Raw genomic sequence first — 20,923 nt, forward strand, 5'->3', positions numbered from 1 at the left:
ACTGCACCTTTTAGTGCTGAATTGTTGAGAAAACTGGTCTAAATCTGTTTTTTCAGTTCAATTTCACACTCGAATCTTCCCACTCTGTGGAAAGCAGAGGTCACAATCGTGAATCTCATTAAAAGCTAGGGGGGCGGGGCCTATTCACACCAGAGGCCCCGATCTGCCAGTCTCCCCATTTGCTGGCCAGACCGGAACCCTCGCAGTGCTGCCCCTCCAGTACCCCCGCCTGATCGTGGCCCCCGCAAGCATTCCCGGGCCAGCTTTGACCAGCCCCCGTCCAGGAACAAAGAACAAAAGAACAAAGAACAATACAGCACAGGAACAGGCCCTTCGGCCCTTCAAGCACGTGCCGCTCCCTGGTCCAAACTAGACCATTCTTTTGTATCCCTCCATTCCCACTCTGTTCATATGGCTATCTAGATAAGTCTTAAACGTTCCCAGTGTGTCCGCCTCCACCACCTTGCCTGGCAGCGCATTCCAGGCCCCCACCACACTCTGTGTAAAATATGTCCTTCTGATATCTGTGTTAAACCTCCCCCCCTTCACCTTGAACCTGTGACCCCTCATGAACGTCACCACCAACCTGGGGAAAAGCTTCCCACCGTTCACCCTATCTATGCCTTTCATAATTTTATACACCTCTATTAAGTCTCCCCTCATCCTCCGTCTTTCCAGGGAGAACAACCCCAGTTTATCCAATCTCTCCTCATAACTAAGCCCCTCCATACCAGGCAACATCCTGGTAAACCTCCTCTGTACTCTCTCCAAAGCCTCCACGTCCTTCTGGTAGTGTGGCGACCAGAACTGGATGCAGTATTCCAAATGCGGCCGAACCAACGTTCTGTACATCTGCAACATCAGACCCCAACTTTTATACTCTATGCCCCGTCCTATAAAGGCAAGCATGCCATATGCCTTCTTCACCACCTTCTCCACCTGTGACATCACCTTCAAGGATCTGTGGACTTGCACACCCAGGTCCCTCTGCGTATCTACACCCTTTATGGTTCTGCCCCGAATGCCCCGATGTCCAGCCCCCCCACCCCTCCAGCAGTGGCGATCCCCCCAACCCCCCCCTCGGGAGCCAGATGCCCCCCCCCCCCACCGCCCCAGCAGACCACCACACCCCTCAGCCCGCCCCGATCGCTGGCCTCCCTCCAGCCCTGACCGGTCCCAATGCAGAGTGGTAGCGGGACCCCCCACCCCCACTGATCGCCCCCAGGCCCCACCCACAATAGGCCCTGCCCCGTGGCACTGCCCGATGCCCAGTGGGTAGTGCCAAGGTGCCCCCTGGACATGGGCACTTTTCCCCTTGGGCAGTGCCAGGGGTCACAGGCTGGCATTGCCAGGGTGCCCATGCCCAGGGGGCACCACCCCACTGCTGTCCAGCCCCCAGGGGGCCCCAATTGCCCTCCCTTCATTCTGGCGGGGTCTCCCACCAGTCCCCCGAACGTGGGGAGCTACTCTAAACCCCGCCAGAGTGGAATTCCATGCCGGGCCTGATAATCACATTTAGAATACATTTAAAATACATTTACAAAAAGATTTAAATTACTTACCTCTCTTCCCGCCAGTTTCCAGCGCAGTCCCGACTGCACCTGCTCTATGGCTGTGCGAGACGCGCATGCGTTGGGAACACATGCACGAATCCCGCAAAATGGCCGACATGCACATCTCCCATCTCGACGTGCCAAAAAACGTGTGCGTCAGGATCGGAGAATCGGGCCCAGGAGACAATGTATTGTCTCCAGACAGGACAGCCAGTGAGACTTTGCAGTGAGACTTCACTGGCTGTCCTCTCTGGAGACAATACACATCTCTTTAACCTGTGCTAATGCTCTCTCCATTCACACTGTCTGTACCTTTAAGACTTCATTAGCTGTAAAGACACGCATTCCAATCATTATTCATTATTCTGTAAATTGAGTTTGTGGCTTTGTATGTCCTGTTTGCTGTTTATGAGCAGATCTCCCACTCACCTGACGAAGGAGCAGCGCTCCGAAAGCTAGTGGTGTTTGCTACCAAATAAACCTGTTGGACTTTAACCTGGTGTTGTTAGACTCCTCACTGTGTTTACCCCAGTCCAACGCCGGCATCTCCACATCCTAAATCTTTAGCAAGACACTTACTGGGTTGCCAGGAATAAAGTAAGTTACTTTTCTGAGTTCACCTCATCTCAAATGGAGATTAGAAAAATTCAAGAATTGGATATACTTTTGATCAGGTTAAAAAAAGCAATTTTCATTGTAGATACGGTCAGCAGCAAAGGGTGCTGGGACCAGAAATATCCTCTCAATGGCAATGGTCTTTTGACCGCTCTCCAAATGGTCCAGTCCCGCTCGCTACGATGCCCAAAACTGATGGCACCAGGAATGGTACTTAGAAACTTATCCAGACAATTGAAAAATTGAATAACGGAATAGGGAATAATCTGCAATAACTTTTTTAGGAGATGGAAAGAGAGAATCGCTGTCAGACAGTACGCCTGTGACATCCTGTAACACAAGACGTAAGCCACTTTATTATACAGGAACAGTTGACGTGCTGTTTCAGATTACCTAAATATGACAACCTATTGGTAGTGTACTTTGTAAATCACAGATCGTATACCTGCAGATTGCTCCTTGGCCTGGAATTACATCACATTTGCCATCATTAAGGCAGAAGTCTGTGTCTATATCACAAATGCTTTGGCAGGGCAGGTCATCCACACTCAAGTACCCAGTATTACAGACACATTCCGACTCTCCTGTCCAACGATTCACCACGCACTCAGAATAGTCATTGCAAGCTTGAAACTTGCACGGGTCAGCACCATCACCTGGAATCACAAGGCACAGCTGTGCATTAGTTACTGCCCCTGGTAAAAATAGGCATAATAAACAAATGCATCAATTGAACACACAATGGAGAGCGGTACAGAAAGCATATCATCCAATAAAAGATGAGCAGAAATTTCCTCCAGTTAAATATTGAGAATACCAAAGCCATTGTGTTCAGTCCCCACTCCAAACTCCATTTCCTAGCTACCAACCCCATCCTTCTCCCTGGCAACTGCCTGAGACTAAACCAGTCTGATTGCAACCTTGGTTGACTCCAAGATGAGCTACATATCTGTGCCATCACTAAAACTGCCTATTTCCACTATTGCAAAAGTAAAATTCTGCAGATGCTGCAAATCTGAAATAAAAACAAAAAAATGCTGGAAATACACTGCCGGTGCTGTCGAGCTCTGGAGCACCCTCGCTACACCTCTTGGGACATTTCATTACATTTGAGGTGCTGTATAAATATAAGTTGTTGTTCTTCTTAATTTTGTCTTGGATTATCATCTTTTAATGTTTTCGCACCATCAAAACTAAGCTGACGGGCCAATAATTGATATGTATATCACTCTCCTTTTACTTAGAGGAATGCAAGATTTGCAATCCTTCAATCTTCTGGCACCACTCTCATATCCAAGGAGAATTAGAAGATTGCGATCATAAATCTCAAAAATTTCCCTTACTTCCTTCAGCAACACATGCGGCATGGGTGATTTTTCTATTTTGAAGACTGTAAACCAATCATCTTCAATCAGAAGTGCCGAGTGGATGATCCACCTGGGCCCCCTCCTGAGGTCTCCAGAATTACAAATGTCAGTCTTCAGCCAATTCATTCACTCCACGCGATATCAAGGAATGGCTGAAGGCACTGGATACTGCAAAGACTATGGGCCTTGACAGCATTTCCACAATATTATTGGGACACTTGTGCTCCTGAACTAGCTGCACACCTAACAAAACTGTTCCAGTATAGCTACGACAACGTGGAAAATTGTCCAGGGTGTGCCCAGTCCCCAAAAAGAAAACAGGACAAATCCAGTTCAACCAATTACCACATCAGTCTACTCTTAATCATCAACAACGTGATGGTGTCATCAAACAGCACCTCCTCAGCAATAACCTGCTCATTGGTGTTCAGTTTGGGTACCTCCAGGACCACTTAGCTCCTGATCTCATTACAGCCTTGGTTCAAACAAGGGAGCTGCACTCCAGAGGTGAAGTGAGAGTGACTGCCCTTGAATCAAGACAGCATTTGACTGAGAATAGCATCAAGAAACCATAGCAAAATTGGAATCAATGGGAATCGGGGTAAAACCCTCCACTGGTTGGAGTCCTAAAGGAAGGCACAAAGGAAGATGGTTGTGGCTGTTGGAGGTCAGAAGTGGGGGTGTTTGCTGATGATTGCACAATGTTCAGTAATATTCTCAACTATGCAGATATTGAAGCAGTCCTTGTCCATATAGCAAAACCTGGACAACATTCAAGCATGGGCTGATAAATGGCAAGTTAACATTCATGCCACACAAGTGTCAGGCAAAGACCACCCATAACAACAGGCAATCTAACCATTTTCCTTTATATTCAATGGCATTGCCATTGTTGAATGCCCCTCTATCAACTTCTTGGGGGTTGATCAGAACATTAATCAGAAACATTAATTAACATTAATCAGAAACTGAACTGGACTAACCATATAAATACTGTGGCTACCAGAGCAGGTCAGAAGCTGGGGATTCTGAGCCGAGTTGCTCATGCCCCAAAACCTGTCCAACATCTACGTGGGACAAGTCAGGAGTGTGATGGAATGTTCTCTCCTTGCCTGGGTGAGGGCAGCTGCAACAACACTCAAGAAGATCAAGACCATACAGGACAAAGCAGCCCACTTGATTGGTACCCCATTCAGCTCCTTCAACATTCGCTCCCTCCAACACCAACACACAATTCCAGCAAGATGCACTATGTACAAAATGCACTGCAGCAATTCACCAAGGTTCTTTCAACAGCACCTTCCAAACCCGCAGTCTTCACCACTTAGAAGGACAAGGGCAGCAGATGTATAGGAACATCACCACCTTCAAGCTCCTGTCTAAGCCACACACCATGCTGACTTGGGATCTTATCATTATTCCTTCACTGTTGTTGTATGGATCAAACTCACTTCCGAGCAGCATTGTGGGTGTTCAAGAAGGCAGCTCACTAGTACCTTCTCAAGGACAATTATGTATGGGCAGCAAATGCTGGCCTTGCCAGTGACACCAACTTCCCCTGAAGGAATTTTAAAATTGATTCAGTGCCTCCTTTTCATAAATAATTTTTCATCAGCTTACAGCAACTAACACTGTCTGCCATCCTTGCATTCCTGTGCTGGGAGTACACAGAAAAGGTGGGATATAAGGCAATGTCCTGATTTTGCTTTGGTAATATTACAAGATCTTCGAAGTGGATTTCCCACAGCATGTATTCTTACATTAGCAGCCCTCCAAATGTCCCAGTTTAGGATTGTAGGCTGTTGTGTTGCCCTCGAAGGGACAATCACCACAGCAGTATCTGAAATTTTTGAAGGGGACAGTTTTTTCCCCAAGATTTTAGCTGCCTTACAAAGGGGCAGACTCCCCACTCCTAAAATTCAGCCACAAAGTTTTTTTGCCTCCAGTATCACGTAGGTGCCCTTGATGTTAGTCATGCTGACAAAGGGACCCCTGTGAGACCTTGCAAGGGTTAGTGATGGAGATCCCTGATGGGCAAGATTCCTGCATAATTGCAAGAATATTTTCAGGGTCTATGTAATTCTTTTTATTCATCTATGGGATATGGGCTTTGCTGACTAGGCCAGCATTTCTTGCCCATCCCTAGTTGCCCTTGAGCCACCAAGATGATTCACCATCATCCCAAGTCTTTTCTAATTGTTCTCAGATCTGACAAGTATCTATCTTGGAAACAAATTCTACTTTACAGGCATAGAGGTTTACAGCATGGAAGCAGGCCCTTCGGCCCAACTTGTCTATGCCACCCCTTTTTTAACCCTTAAGCTAGTACCTATTGCCTGCCATATCCCTCTATACCCATCTTACCCATGCAACTGTCTAAACGCTTTTTAAAGGACAAAATTGTATCCACCTCTACTACTACCTCTGGCAGCTTGTTCCAGACACTCACCACCCTCTGTGTGAAAAAATCGCCCCTCTGGACCCTGTTGTATCTCTCCCCTCTCACCTTAAACCTATGCCCTCTAGTTTTAGACTCCCCTACCTTTGAGAAAAGATGCTGCTTATAGTTCTGAAGATTGTTTATTTGATTAAGACTGACTTTAAATCAGCTGACTTGGAGATATTTTACCGCTATGGGACAAAGACCTCATCTGAAGGGTTTCCAGTCAACATCAGCTGCACTGAGCTCAACAGTTGAACATTGCACAGGAGCAACAAACAAGAAACCTCTTTTTTAACAAAACAATTGGGTGGGATTTTTCAGTTCCCTCCGCGTGGTGTGTTTTCCACCAGCAGAGGCGGCTCACCATTGGCTGCCGGCAGAATCTTCAGGATCTTCTGGTGCCACCAATGTCTATGGTGCTTTGTGTGGCCCATCCCACTGCTGGGGAAACCACCACAGTGGGTGTCGCTTTCGGCAGGACTGGAAAATCTCACTGGTAAGAAGGGCGGAAAATCCCACCCATTGCCACCTTTTGTTTATAGTACAAGTCATTGTGCAGTGCTTCTTAATGCTGTATTTTGTGTTTAGTAAATTCTCAAAAAGTCAGAAGAAAACCAATTTAGCCGATTCTGAAACCTGAAATCAATTTTATCTCCACACGATCTCTGTGAACTCTATAGAACCTTGGTTAATCATTCTAATATTACACAACTATTACGAGCACTGATGCCATGGATAAACATTAGAAGATTTTGGATTACTTAAATCCTATTAATGATATAGCTGGGTAGCCAGAATGCACATCCGAAATATCTGTCTCCTAAATAGTTTACACTAAAGTTATTCTGTAAGCTTGCTGGGCCCTGGGATCCAGCTTCTTTAGCATTTGGCATGAACATGGTCCTTTTCAAATTTTAGATACTTGTGGCAGCCAGTCAGTGTGGAAGAGCGTGTGTTTTTTAACAACGGAAACATTTTGCTTCTCAAAATCTGCACTAACTTATCAAACAGAATTGAACAGGAGTTTGCTGGTGACCTCCACATAGCCACTGAATGATCAATATGACCCATTGTGCATTCATTCTCATAGAAGGAGCAAGAGAAAATATCAATCCAAAATCATTCAACGAGATATCAATTAAGATGTACCTCAAGTGCTAAACTTGGCTGAAATTTCATTCCCATGTCAATATTGTTGCTTATTTCTAATCTATATATTGAGCTGATTTTATGTTTCTTGGATGGGATGAGGGAGGAAGAACAGAAAGTCAGTGGTCTACTCGTTCCCCCCAAGTCAACCCACCATCTCAGCTCGTCGAATTAAATGTTGGCAGGTTACGTCGGGCAGGAAGGCAGCCAATTAGGGGTGCAATGGGAGGGGGAGGGGGTCAGGAGTCTAGGTCAGTACATTATCTGTCAGTGGGGATATGCTACGAACTGGAGATCGATCACAACAGCAATTTAAAGTCCCCTCCTCTCTGAATCTGTCTTTACCTTTTATTGAAGGCATTTAAAAATGCCAAAGAAGGATTTCAAAAATCATATAGACTATCTTCACCAGCAGAATTTGCTGCCACGCACAGTCATGGTTCCCATGGTAGGAATTTCTTCCACCTTTGTGCTTCCTGTAGCTGCAGTAAAACAAGGTGGAGGTGTGCAGGACCCACCTACTTCACATCCAGCCTTTTATACATTCATCTTTATGTCTGTTGAAGATGTCCAAGCATGCCATATTGAACATATAACTTCCACATCTAATATTTCAGATCTAGGCCCAGGTCTTTCGACCTGTGGGTCATTGGAGACAAGTCCTATGACCCAAATGTCTGCCGGGACCCTGTGGAGCTATTGACGCACTGACCTCCACAATGATTGTTGGGGAGATTTGAGCTTCAAATGGGCAGACCCCCTGCTCCACAAGACCCTGCACCAACATCTCTGAGCTAGAGTCTGACAGTTTCAGACAGTTCCGATGTCTTTACCATGGGTGGGATTTTCTGCACCTCCTCCCTCAACCCTCTTGCAGTGAGTTTGCTGGCAGCAGAAGTGACTTAACATTGGCCACCGGCAGGATTCTCTGGTCCCGCCAGTGTCTATGGTGCTTTGTGTGCCTCACCCATCGTGGGGGGAGGGGGGAGGTCACTTTCAGTGGGTTCCAAAAGATCCCGTCAGCGGGAAGGGCCAGAAAACTCCATCCCAGGATAGTTACCCTGGAAATGTTGAACAGAAAAATCCTAATCTAACTCCTGGGTAACTACACAACTGCGACAACCACGCACCACACGCCCCCCTCCCTCACCCCCAATGACTCACATGACCCCCTGACTACTCACATGACTCCCCAACCTGACCCCACCTGACTGCCCTCCTGTCCACCCATCTTGACCCGATCCAACCAGCACGCCCAACCATGCTAACCCAGCCATCCATCAGACATGACTACCCTACACCACCCAATTATCCCCTAACCCCCAACCTGACCAGATTAGCCTCCATTTTTAATTACCCACCCCCCCTCCCCCACTAACTATCCCTACTGAACAGAACTGACTACACCTTTTTGGGAGCTGTTGGATGGAAGCCGGAGTCCATCTTTCTGAAAGGGCCAAGTTCCGAGGACCTGGCCAGAAATTCAGAGCAGCGTCAGAGCAAGGAAAAGTTGGAGCTAAGAGGCAATGTGACGATGATTGCCACTCCTCGGAAAATCCAAGCCATCGTCCATATCGTAAATCATGCGGTAAGTATGTTATTATATGTTTTCCTTATACAATTTTCAACAATGACAAAATAAAATAAGAACCAGAAATAGGTAACAAGAAGTTAAAATGAAAACTGTACTTGTCTTCTCGTAAAATAGTCCCGAATAGTTTATATTCAAATTCATCACGTGAACACTTCACTTGACAGGTTAAAGTATATAAAACATAAACAAGCTCTGACAAAGAGCCATCCTGACTTGAAACGGTAGCCATGTTCTCTCTCCATAGATGCTGTTATACTGCTGAGGCTTTCCAGCACATTCTGTTTTTGTTAACAAAGCACTACGCAGTAACAAGGTGGATGAAAACATTGATATTATCACCCATGTCCACAGCTTCTGCTTACTGGTTATGCTTTAGAATTGGTCTTGGATACAATGTAATCATGGTCCAGACCATTCCCGTGTATCCCAAATGTAGACACAAGAATAACTCCGAAGAGAGCAAGACTAAAACATGAGAAACATTGTACCTGACTCGACATCCAGAGAGTATCTATCGATGGCGAGGTTCATAGTTTGGTATGCTGTGTTGCAGAAATCATCCAGGATCAGGTAAACTGCATTGGTAACATCCTGAGGGGCAGGCTTTGCAAATTTCATACGGCTATTCACGATGATGCTACCATTTCTGAAGTTTAGGATTTCAAGGTGCTTAAAATCAGTCAGGTTGGACTGCAGATAGGGAACAAGCTAGAAAAGAAGCAAGCAAAACTCGGGTTATAGAAGTTTAATTGGATCACACATTCCATTTTCATTTATTATACTTCATGCTCACTGCCACATTTTTTTACCCCAAAGTCTCAAATTTTCCCAAAAAGGGAGAACGGTTGGACGGGATTTTATGGCCTTGGTTGACCCGAGACCGGACAATCCCACCCGAGGCCAACAGGCATTTCCATTGTCCGCCCCTCACCCGCTCCGATTCCTGGGCTGGGTGGTAGAATTCTGGCAAATATGTTTGATAAACCTGATAGACAAAGAACAAAGAACAATACAGCACAGGAACAGGCCCTTCGGCCCTCCAAGCCTGCGCCGCTCATGTGCCCACTAGACCATCCTTTTGCATCCCTCTATTCCCAGTCTGTTCATGTGGCTATCTAGATAAGTCTTAAACGATCCCAGCGTGTCCGCCTCAATCACCTTGCTTGGCAGTGCATTCCAGGCCCCCACCACCCTCTGTGTAAAATACATCCCCCTGACATCTGTGTTGAACCTTGCCCCTCCTCACCTTGAACCCGTGACCCCTTGTGTTCATCACGTCCGACCTGGGAAAAAGCTTCCCACTGTTTACCCTATCTATGCCCTTCATAATTTTATACACCTCTATTAGGTCGCACCTCATCCTCCGTCTTTCCAAGGAGAACAACCCCAGTTTCCCCAATCTCTCCTCATAGCTAAGACCCTCCATACCAGGCAACATCTTGGTAAACCTTCTCTGTACTCTCTCCAAAGTCTCCACATCCTTCTGGTAGTGTGGCGACCAGAACTGGACGCAATATTCCAAATGTGGCCTAACCATCGTTCTATACAGCTGCAACATCATATGCCAACTTTTATATTCTATGCCCCGTCCAATAAAGGCAAGCATGCCATATGCCTTCTTCACCACCCTCTCCACCTGTGCTGCCACCTTTAAGGATCTATGGACTTGTACACCTAGGTCCCTCTGTGTGTCTATACTGATGGTTCTGCCATTTATTGTATAGCTCCCCCTTACATTAGATATACCGAAATGCATCACTTCGCATTTATCTGGATTAAATTCCATCTGCCATTTCTCCGCCAAATGTTCGAGCCTATCCATATCCTGCTGTATTCTCTGACAATGTTCATCACTATTCGCAACTCCAGCAATCTTCGCGTCATCCGCAAACTTACTGATCACACCAGTTACATTTTCCTCCAAATCATTTATATATCACAAACAGCAGAGTTCCAGTACAGAGCCCTGCGGAACACCACTAGTCACAGACCTCCAACCGGAAAAAGACCCCTCCACTGCTACCCTCTGTCTTCTATGGCTAAGCCAGTTCTCCACCCATCTAGCTAGCTCACCTTTTATCCCGTGAGATTTAACCTTTTGCACCAGCCTCCCATGAGGGACCTTGTCAAACGCTTTACTAAAATCCATATAGACGACATCCACGGCCCTTCCCTCGTCAACCATTTGAAAAGGTAGTGGACACAATGGATGGGATTTTATGGTCTCACTCAGGCGAGACTGGAAATTCCCACCTGAGGTCAACGGACATTTCCGTTGTCAGACTCTCGCCCGCTCCAATTCCGTGGCGGGCGGGGTGGTAGAGTTCCGGCCAATGAATGTGGATTCAGTGTCCAGGACTTTAAGGAATTCCTTGGAGCTTATTAGAACATATTAAGGGGTACAGAGGGGGGTGGTGGTGAGTGAGCAAATAAGATTAAAAATTGGTTGAAAGAGAGAAAACAAGAAATTAGGAATTATGGTAGAATTTCAGAGAAGAACAGAATTAATTACATTCTGCATCGAAGTAGGTTTAGTGCAAAGGAAAGCTATTTTCTGTTGATGTTCCAGGCATCATTGGGATTTATATGATTTAAGGTGGTTGGTGTAAAGTGATTTTTTTAAATGGATTCAGTCAGTTGCATCTCTGAGTTGGCTGTGAGGCAAATATACTGAGCTCTATGTTAAAGTTGATACATAGTTAACAAAATATATAATTATCTATAGGCAGTCACATCCAAACATTGTATTCAATGAGAAACAACTGTCTTCAATTTTTTCAAGACATTTTAATGTATGAGCCACAGTAGGCATCATACGGGCAAAATCCAATCTCAGAAAGATCTCCAAAAAGTATAGTAATTTCAACATCTGCCTCACATTACAAAACACAAAATGTGTTTGAAAAAGTCAATTAATTTACTTACTTGAATAGCTAGTGAACGAAAGGAGTATCTTGAGATAAATCACAACATTTGTTGCCAGGTTTCTGTTCTGGAAGCACCTGGACTAATTAGGTGAACTGGAAATTTTCTTGTCTGCGTACAATGTCTAATTGGAAGACCATAAGACCATAAGACATAGGAGCGGAAGTAAGGCCATTCGGCCCATCGAGTCCACTCCACCATTCAATCATGGTTGATTTCAACTCCATTTACCCGCTCTCTCCCCATAGCCCTTTATTCCTCGAGAAATCAAGAATTTATCAATTTCTGTCTTGAAGACGCTCAACGTCTCGGCCTCCACAGCCCTCTGTGGCAATGAATTCCACAGACCCACCACTCTCTGGCTGAAGAAATTTCTCCTCATCTCTGTTCTAAAGTGACTCCCTTTTATTCTAAGGCTGTGCCCCCGCGTCCTAGTCTCCCCTGTTAATGGAAACAACTTCCCTACGTCCATCCTATCTAAGCCGTTCATTATCTTGTAAGTTTCTATCAGATCTCCCCTCAACCTCCTAAACTCCAATGAATATAATCCCACGATCCTCAGACGTTCATCGTATGTCAGGCCTACCATTCCTGGGATCATCCGTGTGAATCTCCGCTGGACCCGCTCCAGTGCCAGTATGTCCTTCCTGAGGTGTGGGGCCCAAAATTGCTCACAGTACTCCAAATGGGGCCTAACCAGTGCTTTATAAAGCCTCAGAAGTACATCCCTGCTTTTGTATTCCAAGCCTCTTGAGATAAATGACAACATTACATTTGCTTTCTTAATTACGGACTCAACCTGCAAGTTTACCTTTAGAGAATCCTGGACTAGGACTCCCAAGTCCCTTTGCACTTTAGCATTATGAATTTTGTCACCGTTTAGAAAATAGTCCATGCCTCTATTCTTTTTTCCAAAGTGTACGACCTCGCACTTGCCCACGTTGAATTTCATCAGCCACTTCTTGGACCACTCTCCTAAACTGTCTAAATCTTTCTGCAGCCTCCCCACCTCCTCAATACTACCTGCCCCTCCACCTATCTTTGTATCATCGGCAAACTTGGCCAGAATGCTCCCAGTCCCGTCATCTAGATCGTTAATATATAAAGAGAACAGCTGTGGCCCCAACACTGAACCCTGCGGGACACCACTTGTCACCGGTTGCCATTCTGAGAAAGAACCTTTTATCCCAACTCTCTGCCTTCTGTCTGACAGCCAATCGTCAATCCATGTTAGTACCTTGCCTCGAATACCATGGGCCCTTATTTTACTCAGCAGTCTCCCGTGAGGCACCTTGTCAAAGGCCTTTTGGAAGTCAAGATAGATAACATCCATTGGCTCTCCTTGGTCTAACCTATTTGTTATCTCTTCAAAGAACTCTAACAGGTTTGTCAGGCACGACCTCCCCTTACTAAATCCATGCTGACTTGTCTTAATCCGACCCTGCACTTCCAAGAATTTAGAAATCTCATCCTTAACGATGGATTCTAGAATTTTGCCAACAACTGAGGTTAGGCTAATTGGCCTATAATTTTCCATCTTTTTTCTTGTTCCCTTCTTGAACAGTGGGGTTACAACAGCGATTTTCCAATCCTCTGGGACTTTCCCTGACTCCAGTGACTTTTGAAAGATCATAACTAACGCCTCCACTATTTCTTCAGCTATCTCCTTTAGAACTCTAGGATGTAGCCCATCTGGGCCCGGAGATTTATCAATTTTCAGACCTTTTAGTTTCTCTAGCACTTTCTCCTTTGTGATGGCAACCATATTCAACTCTGCCCCCTGACTTTCCTGAATTGTTGGGATATTACTCATGTCTTCTACTGTGAAGACTGACGCAAAGTACTTATTAAGTTCCTCAGCTATTTCCTTGTCTCCCATCACTAGATTACCAGCGTCATTTTGGAGCGGCCCAATGTCTACTTTTGCCTCCCGTTTGTTTTTAATGTATTTAAAGAAACTTTTACTATCATTCCTAATGTTACTGGCTAGCCTACCTTCATATTTGATCCTCTCCTTCCTTATTTCTCTCTTTGTTATCCTCTGTTTGTTTTTATAGCCTTCCCAATCTTCTGACTTCCCACTACTCTTTGCCACATTATAGGCTCTCTCTTTTGCCTTGATGCATTCCCTGACTTCCTTTGTCAGCCATGGCTGCCTAATCCCCCCTCTGATAACCTTTCTTTTGTTTGGGATGAACCTCTGCACTGTGTCCTCAATTACTCCCAGAAACTCCTGCCATTGCTGTTCTACTGTCTTTCCCACTAGGCTCTGCTTCCAGTCGATTTTTGTCAGTTCCTCCCTCATGCGCCTGTAATTACCTTTATTTAACTGTAGAACCTTCACATCTGATTCTGCCTTCCTTCTTTCAAATTGCAGACTGAATTCTACCATATTATGATCACTGCTTCCTAAGTGTTCCCTTACTTTAAGATCTTTTATCACGTCTGGCTCATTACATAACACTAAGTCCAGAATAGCCTGTTCCCTCGTGGGCTCCATCACAAGCTGTTCCAAAAAGCCATCCTGTAAACATTCAATGAATTCCCTTTCTTTGGGTCCACTGGCAACATTATTTACCCAGTCCACCTGCATATTGAAATCCCCCATGATCACTGTGACCTTGCCTTTCTGACATGCCCTTTCTATTTCGTGGTGCATTTTGTGCCCCTGGTCCTGACCACTGTCAGGAGGCCTGTACATAACTCCCATTATGGTTTTTTTGCCTTTGTGGTTCCTCAACTCTACCCACACAGACTCCACATCGTCTGACCCTATGTCGTTTAGTGCTATTGATTTAATTTCATTTCTAATTAACAAGGCAACCCCGCCCCCTCTACCCACCCCTCTGTCTTTTCGATAGGTTGTGAATCCCTGGATGTTTAACTGCCAGTCCTGAACCCCCTGCAACCACGTCTCTGTGATGCCTACCACATCATACCTGCCAGTCACAATCTGGGCCACAAGCTCATCTACCTTGTTCCGGACACTGCGGGCATTTAAATATAGCACCTTTAATTCCCTATTGACCGTCCCTTTTTGTTTTCGTAGTGTGGTGGACCTTGGTTTACTGAGCCTTTCCAGACACTGTGTCATATTTTGTGAGATGGGGACTATCGTAACCTCTCCTGAGTGCTGTCTTTTCGTGATTTTTTGTAATCCTAAGCAGCTACGCTTCCCACTGATTCCTTCACCTCTTGGTTCCCTGACTTTCCCTTCCCCCCCAATCTCTAGTTTAAAGTCCTATTGACCACCCCATTTACTCTCTTCGCCAGAACACTGATCCCAGCTCGGTCCAGGTGGAGACCATCCCAACGGTATAGGTCCCCCCTGCCCCAAAACTGATGCCAGTGTCCCATGAAAAAGAACCCTTCTTTCCCACACCACTCTTTCAGCCACGTGTTAACTTCCCTTATTCTTGCCTCCCTATGCCAATTTGCACGTGGCTCGGGCAGTAATCCGGAGATTATGACCCTTGAGGACCTGTTTTTTAATTTGAATCCTAGCTCTTTATAATCTCTAAACAGGTCCTCTTTCCTAGACTTGCCTATGTGAAGGCCTGTCACATGACAATTCTGACTATTTCATCCAAAATATTTATTGCTAGCTCAATTCGTAAGTATCTCCATTTTAAAAATTGAATTTAACTGGTTCTAATGTTTTGAATTTTGCACTTCAGGTACATTATTTTAACCTGCAAAAAGATCTTAGGGCTTATATTCACTATTGTGTTATTTTCCATCTTCTTAAGGGACAAGCAGTACATGGGAACAGCACTTATCCTCCTGTGTACAATTACAAAATTGAAGGGTAGAGAGTTAATTCCCTTAATGAGGGTAGGGCAGTGGATGTTGTCTACATGGACTTCAGTAAGGCCTTTGACAAGGTCCCTCATGGCAGACTGGTGCAGAAGGTGAAGTCGCACAGGATCAGAGGTGAGCTGGCAAGGTGGATACAGAACTGCCTCGGTCATAGAAAACAGAGGGTAGCAGTGGAAGGGTGTGTTTCTGAATGGAGGGCTGTGACAAGTGGTGTACCTCAGGGATCAGTGCTGGGACCTTTGCTGTTTGTAATATATATAAATGATTTGGAAGAAAATGTAACTAGTTTGATTAGTAAGTTTGCAGATGACACAAAGATTGGTGGATTTGCAGATAGCGATGAGGGCCATCAGAGGATACAGCAGGATATAGATCAGTTGGAGACTTGGGCGGAGAGATGGCAGATGGAGTTTAATCCAGACAAATATGAGGTAATGCATTTTGGAAGTCTAATAAAGATAGGAATTATACAGTAAATGGCAGAACCCTTAAGAGTATTGATAGGCAGAGGGATCTGGGTGTACAGGTACACAGGTCACTGAAAGTGGCAACGCAGGTGGAGAAGGTAGTCAAGAAGGCATACGATATGCTTGCCTTCATCGGCCGGGGCACTGAGTTTAAAAATTGGCAAGTCGTGTTACAGCTTTATAGAACCTTAGTTAGGCCGCACTTGGAATATAGTGTTCAATTCTAGTCACCACACTATCAGGAGGATGTGGAGGCTTTGGAGAGGGTACAGAAAAGATTTACCAGGATGTTGCCTGGCATGGAGGGCATTAGCTATGAGGAGAGGTTGGAAGACTTGATTTGTTCTCACTGGAACGGAGGTTGAGGGGTGACCTGACAGATGTCTACAAGATTATGAGGGGCATGGACAGAGTGGATAGTCAAAAGCTTTTTCCCAGAGTGGAAGAGTCAATTACTAGGGGACATAGGTTTAAGGTGTGAGGGGCAAGGTTTAAAGGAGATGTGCGAGACAAGTTTTTTACACAGAGGGTGATGTATGCCTGGAACCCACTACCGGGGGAGGTAGTGGGAGCAGATACGATAGTGAGTTTTAAGAGGCGTCTGGACAAATACATGAATAGGATGGGAATAGAGAGATATGGTCCCCGGAAGGGTAGGGGGTTTTAGTTCAGTCGGGCAGCATGGTCGGTGCAGGCTTGGAGGGCCGAAGGGCCTGTTTCTGTGCTGTAATTTTCTTTGTTCTTTGTTCTTGTTAATTATTCAGTCATTGAGTCATAAGCTATGATTTGCTGCTGCGTCACGCTTGGCGCAGATGATGTTAAAGCGGTGCAGGGTGGGGGAATCACAGGCGAGGGGCCTAGCACATCTAGCGCTGGTGCAAAACCCCATTGGGATTCTTCCAACCACTGTACCAGAACATAACCTGCAGATTATGGTCTCCATCTGTGCAGATTATCTGCACAGATGGAGACCAGGTGAGATGGCCATGCTGGGGGACTCAGAGGCTATCGTAGCCCCAGGTAGCCAGGGAAATAGCTGGGCAGTGTCCAGCTAGCAATGCCAATCTGACAGTGCCACCTGGCACCCCCGGAATCACCAATTTGGAAAGCACTGCCAGGTAGACACTGCCAGGTGGGCACTACCAAGGTTCCGGTGGCAGTACCAAGAGGATGGGACCTGAGGGGGTGGAGCCTGAGGGAACACATGAAGGGGGGACATGAAAAAAGGGCATGAAGGGCGAGGCACGAAGCAGGTCATGAGGGGGGACCCACTGGGAGGGCCCCAATGCTCTGATGCCGGTTATCTATGTTGGCGAGGGAAGTGCGGGGAAACATGCTTTCAATGACAGTTGGGGGTCCCGGTGCCTGTGGCGGGAGAGGGGGGGATCTTCAATTTCACTTTGAGCTTGGAGCATCCTTTAAAAACGGCGCACAATCTCTGTGAAGCTGGGCTTGTTGGCATGTATAGGCCCCACCCTCTCAAAACAGGTGCAAAACTCACCCCTCCCAAAGTGTGGGAAGATGGTGATCTGACTCACGCTGGCTGGTTTTCTCACCCAAAATGACTAATCACTTTTTGGGAAAATTCTGCCCATGGAGTTCTACAGCACAGCAAGAGGCCCTTTGGCCCACCATGCCTGTGCTGGCTATCAAGCATCTATCTACTCCAATCCCATTTTCCAGCTCTTAGTCTATAGCCTTGTATGCTATAGAGTAATTAGAGTCACAGTTTCATTATGTTCCAAAAATGAACAGTAACATGTTCTCCATAATTATTGCTAACCATGCCCTCTAAGTGATGAGGTGCTTCATAAGGCTGATTCATTTAGGAAGGAGAGAACATAAACAGTACTATCCATCCTAAAAAACCTCAAAGTTCGTAACATACAACAGAATACTTTTAAGTGTAATGACTGCTGTTAATCATCATGAACGAACTATAATTAGTAGAGTCAAAGCCATTTTTGAAAAGGTGAACTCACTAATTCCAAGAATCGTTGTTCTAGCGCTTTGTACTCATGAGAGCTTTTGTTGAAGAGGTCATCAGAAAAAATCATATTCGTCACACGCAGGCTGAAAAAGACGACCAGTGCCTGCCGGGATATGTGACTATCACTTGCTTTTTCCCTCACTGTTGGAGCAGCAACTGCAAATTCTGTGTAGGCGCTAGCCACTTCTTCATTATCTGATTCTTCATGCTCCGGGATTATATCTAAATGATCCAGCTCATTTGAGATATCTTGAACCTCAGACCACGCTGCTTCATCCTCAGATGTATCATGGGGAGGGTGCATTTCATTGTGCTCTACAATAGTTGACCCATGGTCACCAATAGGAAAATACTCTGCCATCATATCCACTGCAGTAGATGCTTTGCTGTCAGGTTGTACAGCTGGAGATGTTGTCATGGGATCTATTTCCCTGATGGATTCATCATCAGAATGAACACCATTATCAGATTCACCGAATGCCTGGAGAGTGGTTGATGATTTGCTAACATTGTGCTCTGAGACAGACACATCAGTAAAGTCTGACACTATCTTTGATTGAGTAGCAGGTCCCATCATAGTGGAAGCACCAGTGTTATGTAGTTCAACGTTGTTCAATTCAGTAACAATAACATTGGACAATTCAATTTCTGGTGGAGCTAGCATTGTGGTGAAAGGTTGCAAATCATTAGGTAATTCTGTGTTTGGTTGGAGCCCATTTGATTGGCCTATGGAGAATGCATCTACCGAGGGGTGCGTCACTAAGGTCGATGCTGTGGTTGTCCGCAGTAATGGGGAGAAATCTGTCATGGTGGATGATTCTGTCACCAGTCGCTCCATAGTGGTGGATGCGGTGATAAATTGCTTTATGGTGGTTGAGTCTGGGATCAGTTGACCCAGTGTGGATGGCTCTATTACTACATCTTCCGTGGGGACAGATTTCACTACTGCATGCTCCATGGTGGCCGATTCTAATATTCCTTGCTGTGCACTGTCCGATTCAGTTAATACGTGCTCCTGGGTGACTGAACCTGTTGTGAACTGTTCCATAACAGAAGTAGTAGCTGGATTTCCTCGAATTGTTGACTCTGTTCCTTGATACTCTGTGACAAAGGGTTCTGTTATCGCTTGACCTTTGGTGACTAATTCAGTGGTTGGCAGCGCTGAAACAAAGGACTTTTCAGTTGGCTCTAGTGTTGTTGAATGTTCTGTGAAGGGTTCAGCCCTTAAGGTTGAGTCACTGGAATAGTAATTTAAAAAATTTATTGGTTCAGATGTTTGCATTGTTAATTCTAATAGATTATCTGGCATCCATTCAACAGGGACTTTTTTACTTATCGCCTCTGCAGCATGAGATTTGATTTCAATAGCAATATGGTTGTCTGAAGCTGTTTCAATTAACGCAGGTACATCTATTTCATTTGAGATAACCATATCTGCATCTATTTCAGGAGGCTGATCAATCAAATCCTCTACGTTTACACTGGGTCGATTTGTCAGATAGTCCATATTGGCTTCATCATAATGGTGCATACTTGTGAGCTGAACTGAATTGCTGTCCGGTGACCCACTTTCTGCCTTGTCATGAACAATTGGCTGAAGAACTGCGGTAGTCCAAGACCACAAAAAGTCTTGCTCAGTCCCTGACCCAGACTCATAGTCAAAATTAGGACCTCCATCAAAACTCGGCTGCGTTTTTGTACCATCGGATGTGTTTGTTATAGAGACCTGTATTCCGGGCAAATCAGAGGTCTCCTGTAAGTCTTCATGGTCAATCGGAGGGGTCAGATCTGTTGCAGATGGTGCAAATACAGCAAACACTGTGCTAGCTGGCATTAATATCTTCTCTTCAGAAACATTTTGCTGTTCCAAAGGTGTAATATAGTCAGTTGATGCAATGGGAGTGTTTGCGGCTTCTGACAGTCTTTCCCCAGTTGTTTGATCAGAGAGCAAATCAAAGACTGTTGACTGTGGCTGTGACAATAGTTCAGAACCCGAGAGGTAATCCTCTGACCCATCCGCTTTGTTTGCAAATTCTGAAAGTCAAGAGAATATATTATTCTACTTGTAACTTTATTGGGAACATACATCAGTAATCATCACAGTGCTACTTGTGTCTCACTATACCACATCTCAGTGATAGGATATGGGACAGACTCCACAACAAGTTAAAATGCATACTGTGTACAAGTGGAATTTTTTTTAAGTTTTGCATCCACATTAGAAACTATTTCAAACTGTTTTCATAAGTGGTCATGGCAAAAGGCCTTGGTTGATCCTAAATTAATCCATGTTGCACATCATTCTGGGGTTCAGAAAATGTTACATTTTCTTGATTTGATTTGATTTATTATTGTCACATGCATTGGGATTCGGTAAAAAGTATTGTTACTTGCATGCTGTACAGACAAAACATACAGTTCATAGAGTACATAGGGGAGAAGGAAAAGAGAGGGTGCAGAATATAGTGCTACAGTTGTAGCTAGGTTGTAGAGAAAGATCAGCTTAATATATGGTAGATCCATTCAAAAGTCTGATCGCAGCAAAGAAGAAGCTGTTTACGTGATCTGAGACTTTCGTATCTTTTTCCCGAAGAAGGTGTCTTGTTTGTGCCCTGTTATGCCAGACATGCAGCTTGTAAGTCAGTCCTTTCTTTCATACAGAGCATAAGGACAGACTCTAAGGAAAACGTAACTCACTGTGAAGGATTGAGGAACCTTCTTTTGAGATTGGGCACCTTGCCAAGTCAATGCAAAGAGAATTCAGAATTCCATCCAATTCTTTTCAAGCCTAAACTGGGAATACTTAACGTTGTCAGTTGTAGATTTATCTCTATTCTGTCATTGTACATTTTTAAGCAGCAAAAACAACATAGAAAACCGAAAAAGGAGATACCTATTGCTTGATTCTCTGGGTCAAAGTTGACGGCTCCAAGTGTAAGACTGGTTGAATGCTCTTAAGGAAAACACAGTTAATTACTATTTTTGTTTGTCTTTTCAGATT

General features: G+C 45.0%; 1 protein-coding gene across 1 annotated transcript in view; it reads right to left on the bottom strand.

Moving 5' to 3' along the window:
- impg2a (interphotoreceptor matrix proteoglycan 2a) overlaps positions 1–20,923 on the bottom strand; it is a 72,691-nt gene that overhangs the window by 14,801 nt on the left and 36,967 nt on the right. The window contains exons 7-10 of the mRNA XM_078231894.1: positions 20,816–20,875; positions 17,915–19,956; positions 9,210–9,429; positions 2,614–2,824 (exon numbers count right to left, since the gene is read on the bottom strand). Of these exons, the coding sequence (XP_078088020.1) occupies positions 2,614–2,824; positions 9,210–9,429; positions 17,915–19,956; positions 20,816–20,875 (2,533 nt within the window). The remainder of the gene's footprint in view (positions 1–2,613; positions 2,825–9,209; positions 9,430–17,914; positions 19,957–20,815; positions 20,876–20,923) is intronic.

This window comes from Mustelus asterias, chromosome 17 (genome assembly GCF_964213995.1).
Source record: "Mustelus asterias chromosome 17, sMusAst1.hap1.1, whole genome shotgun sequence".
Taxonomy (NCBI): Eukaryota; Metazoa; Chordata; class Chondrichthyes; order Carcharhiniformes; family Triakidae; genus Mustelus; species Mustelus asterias.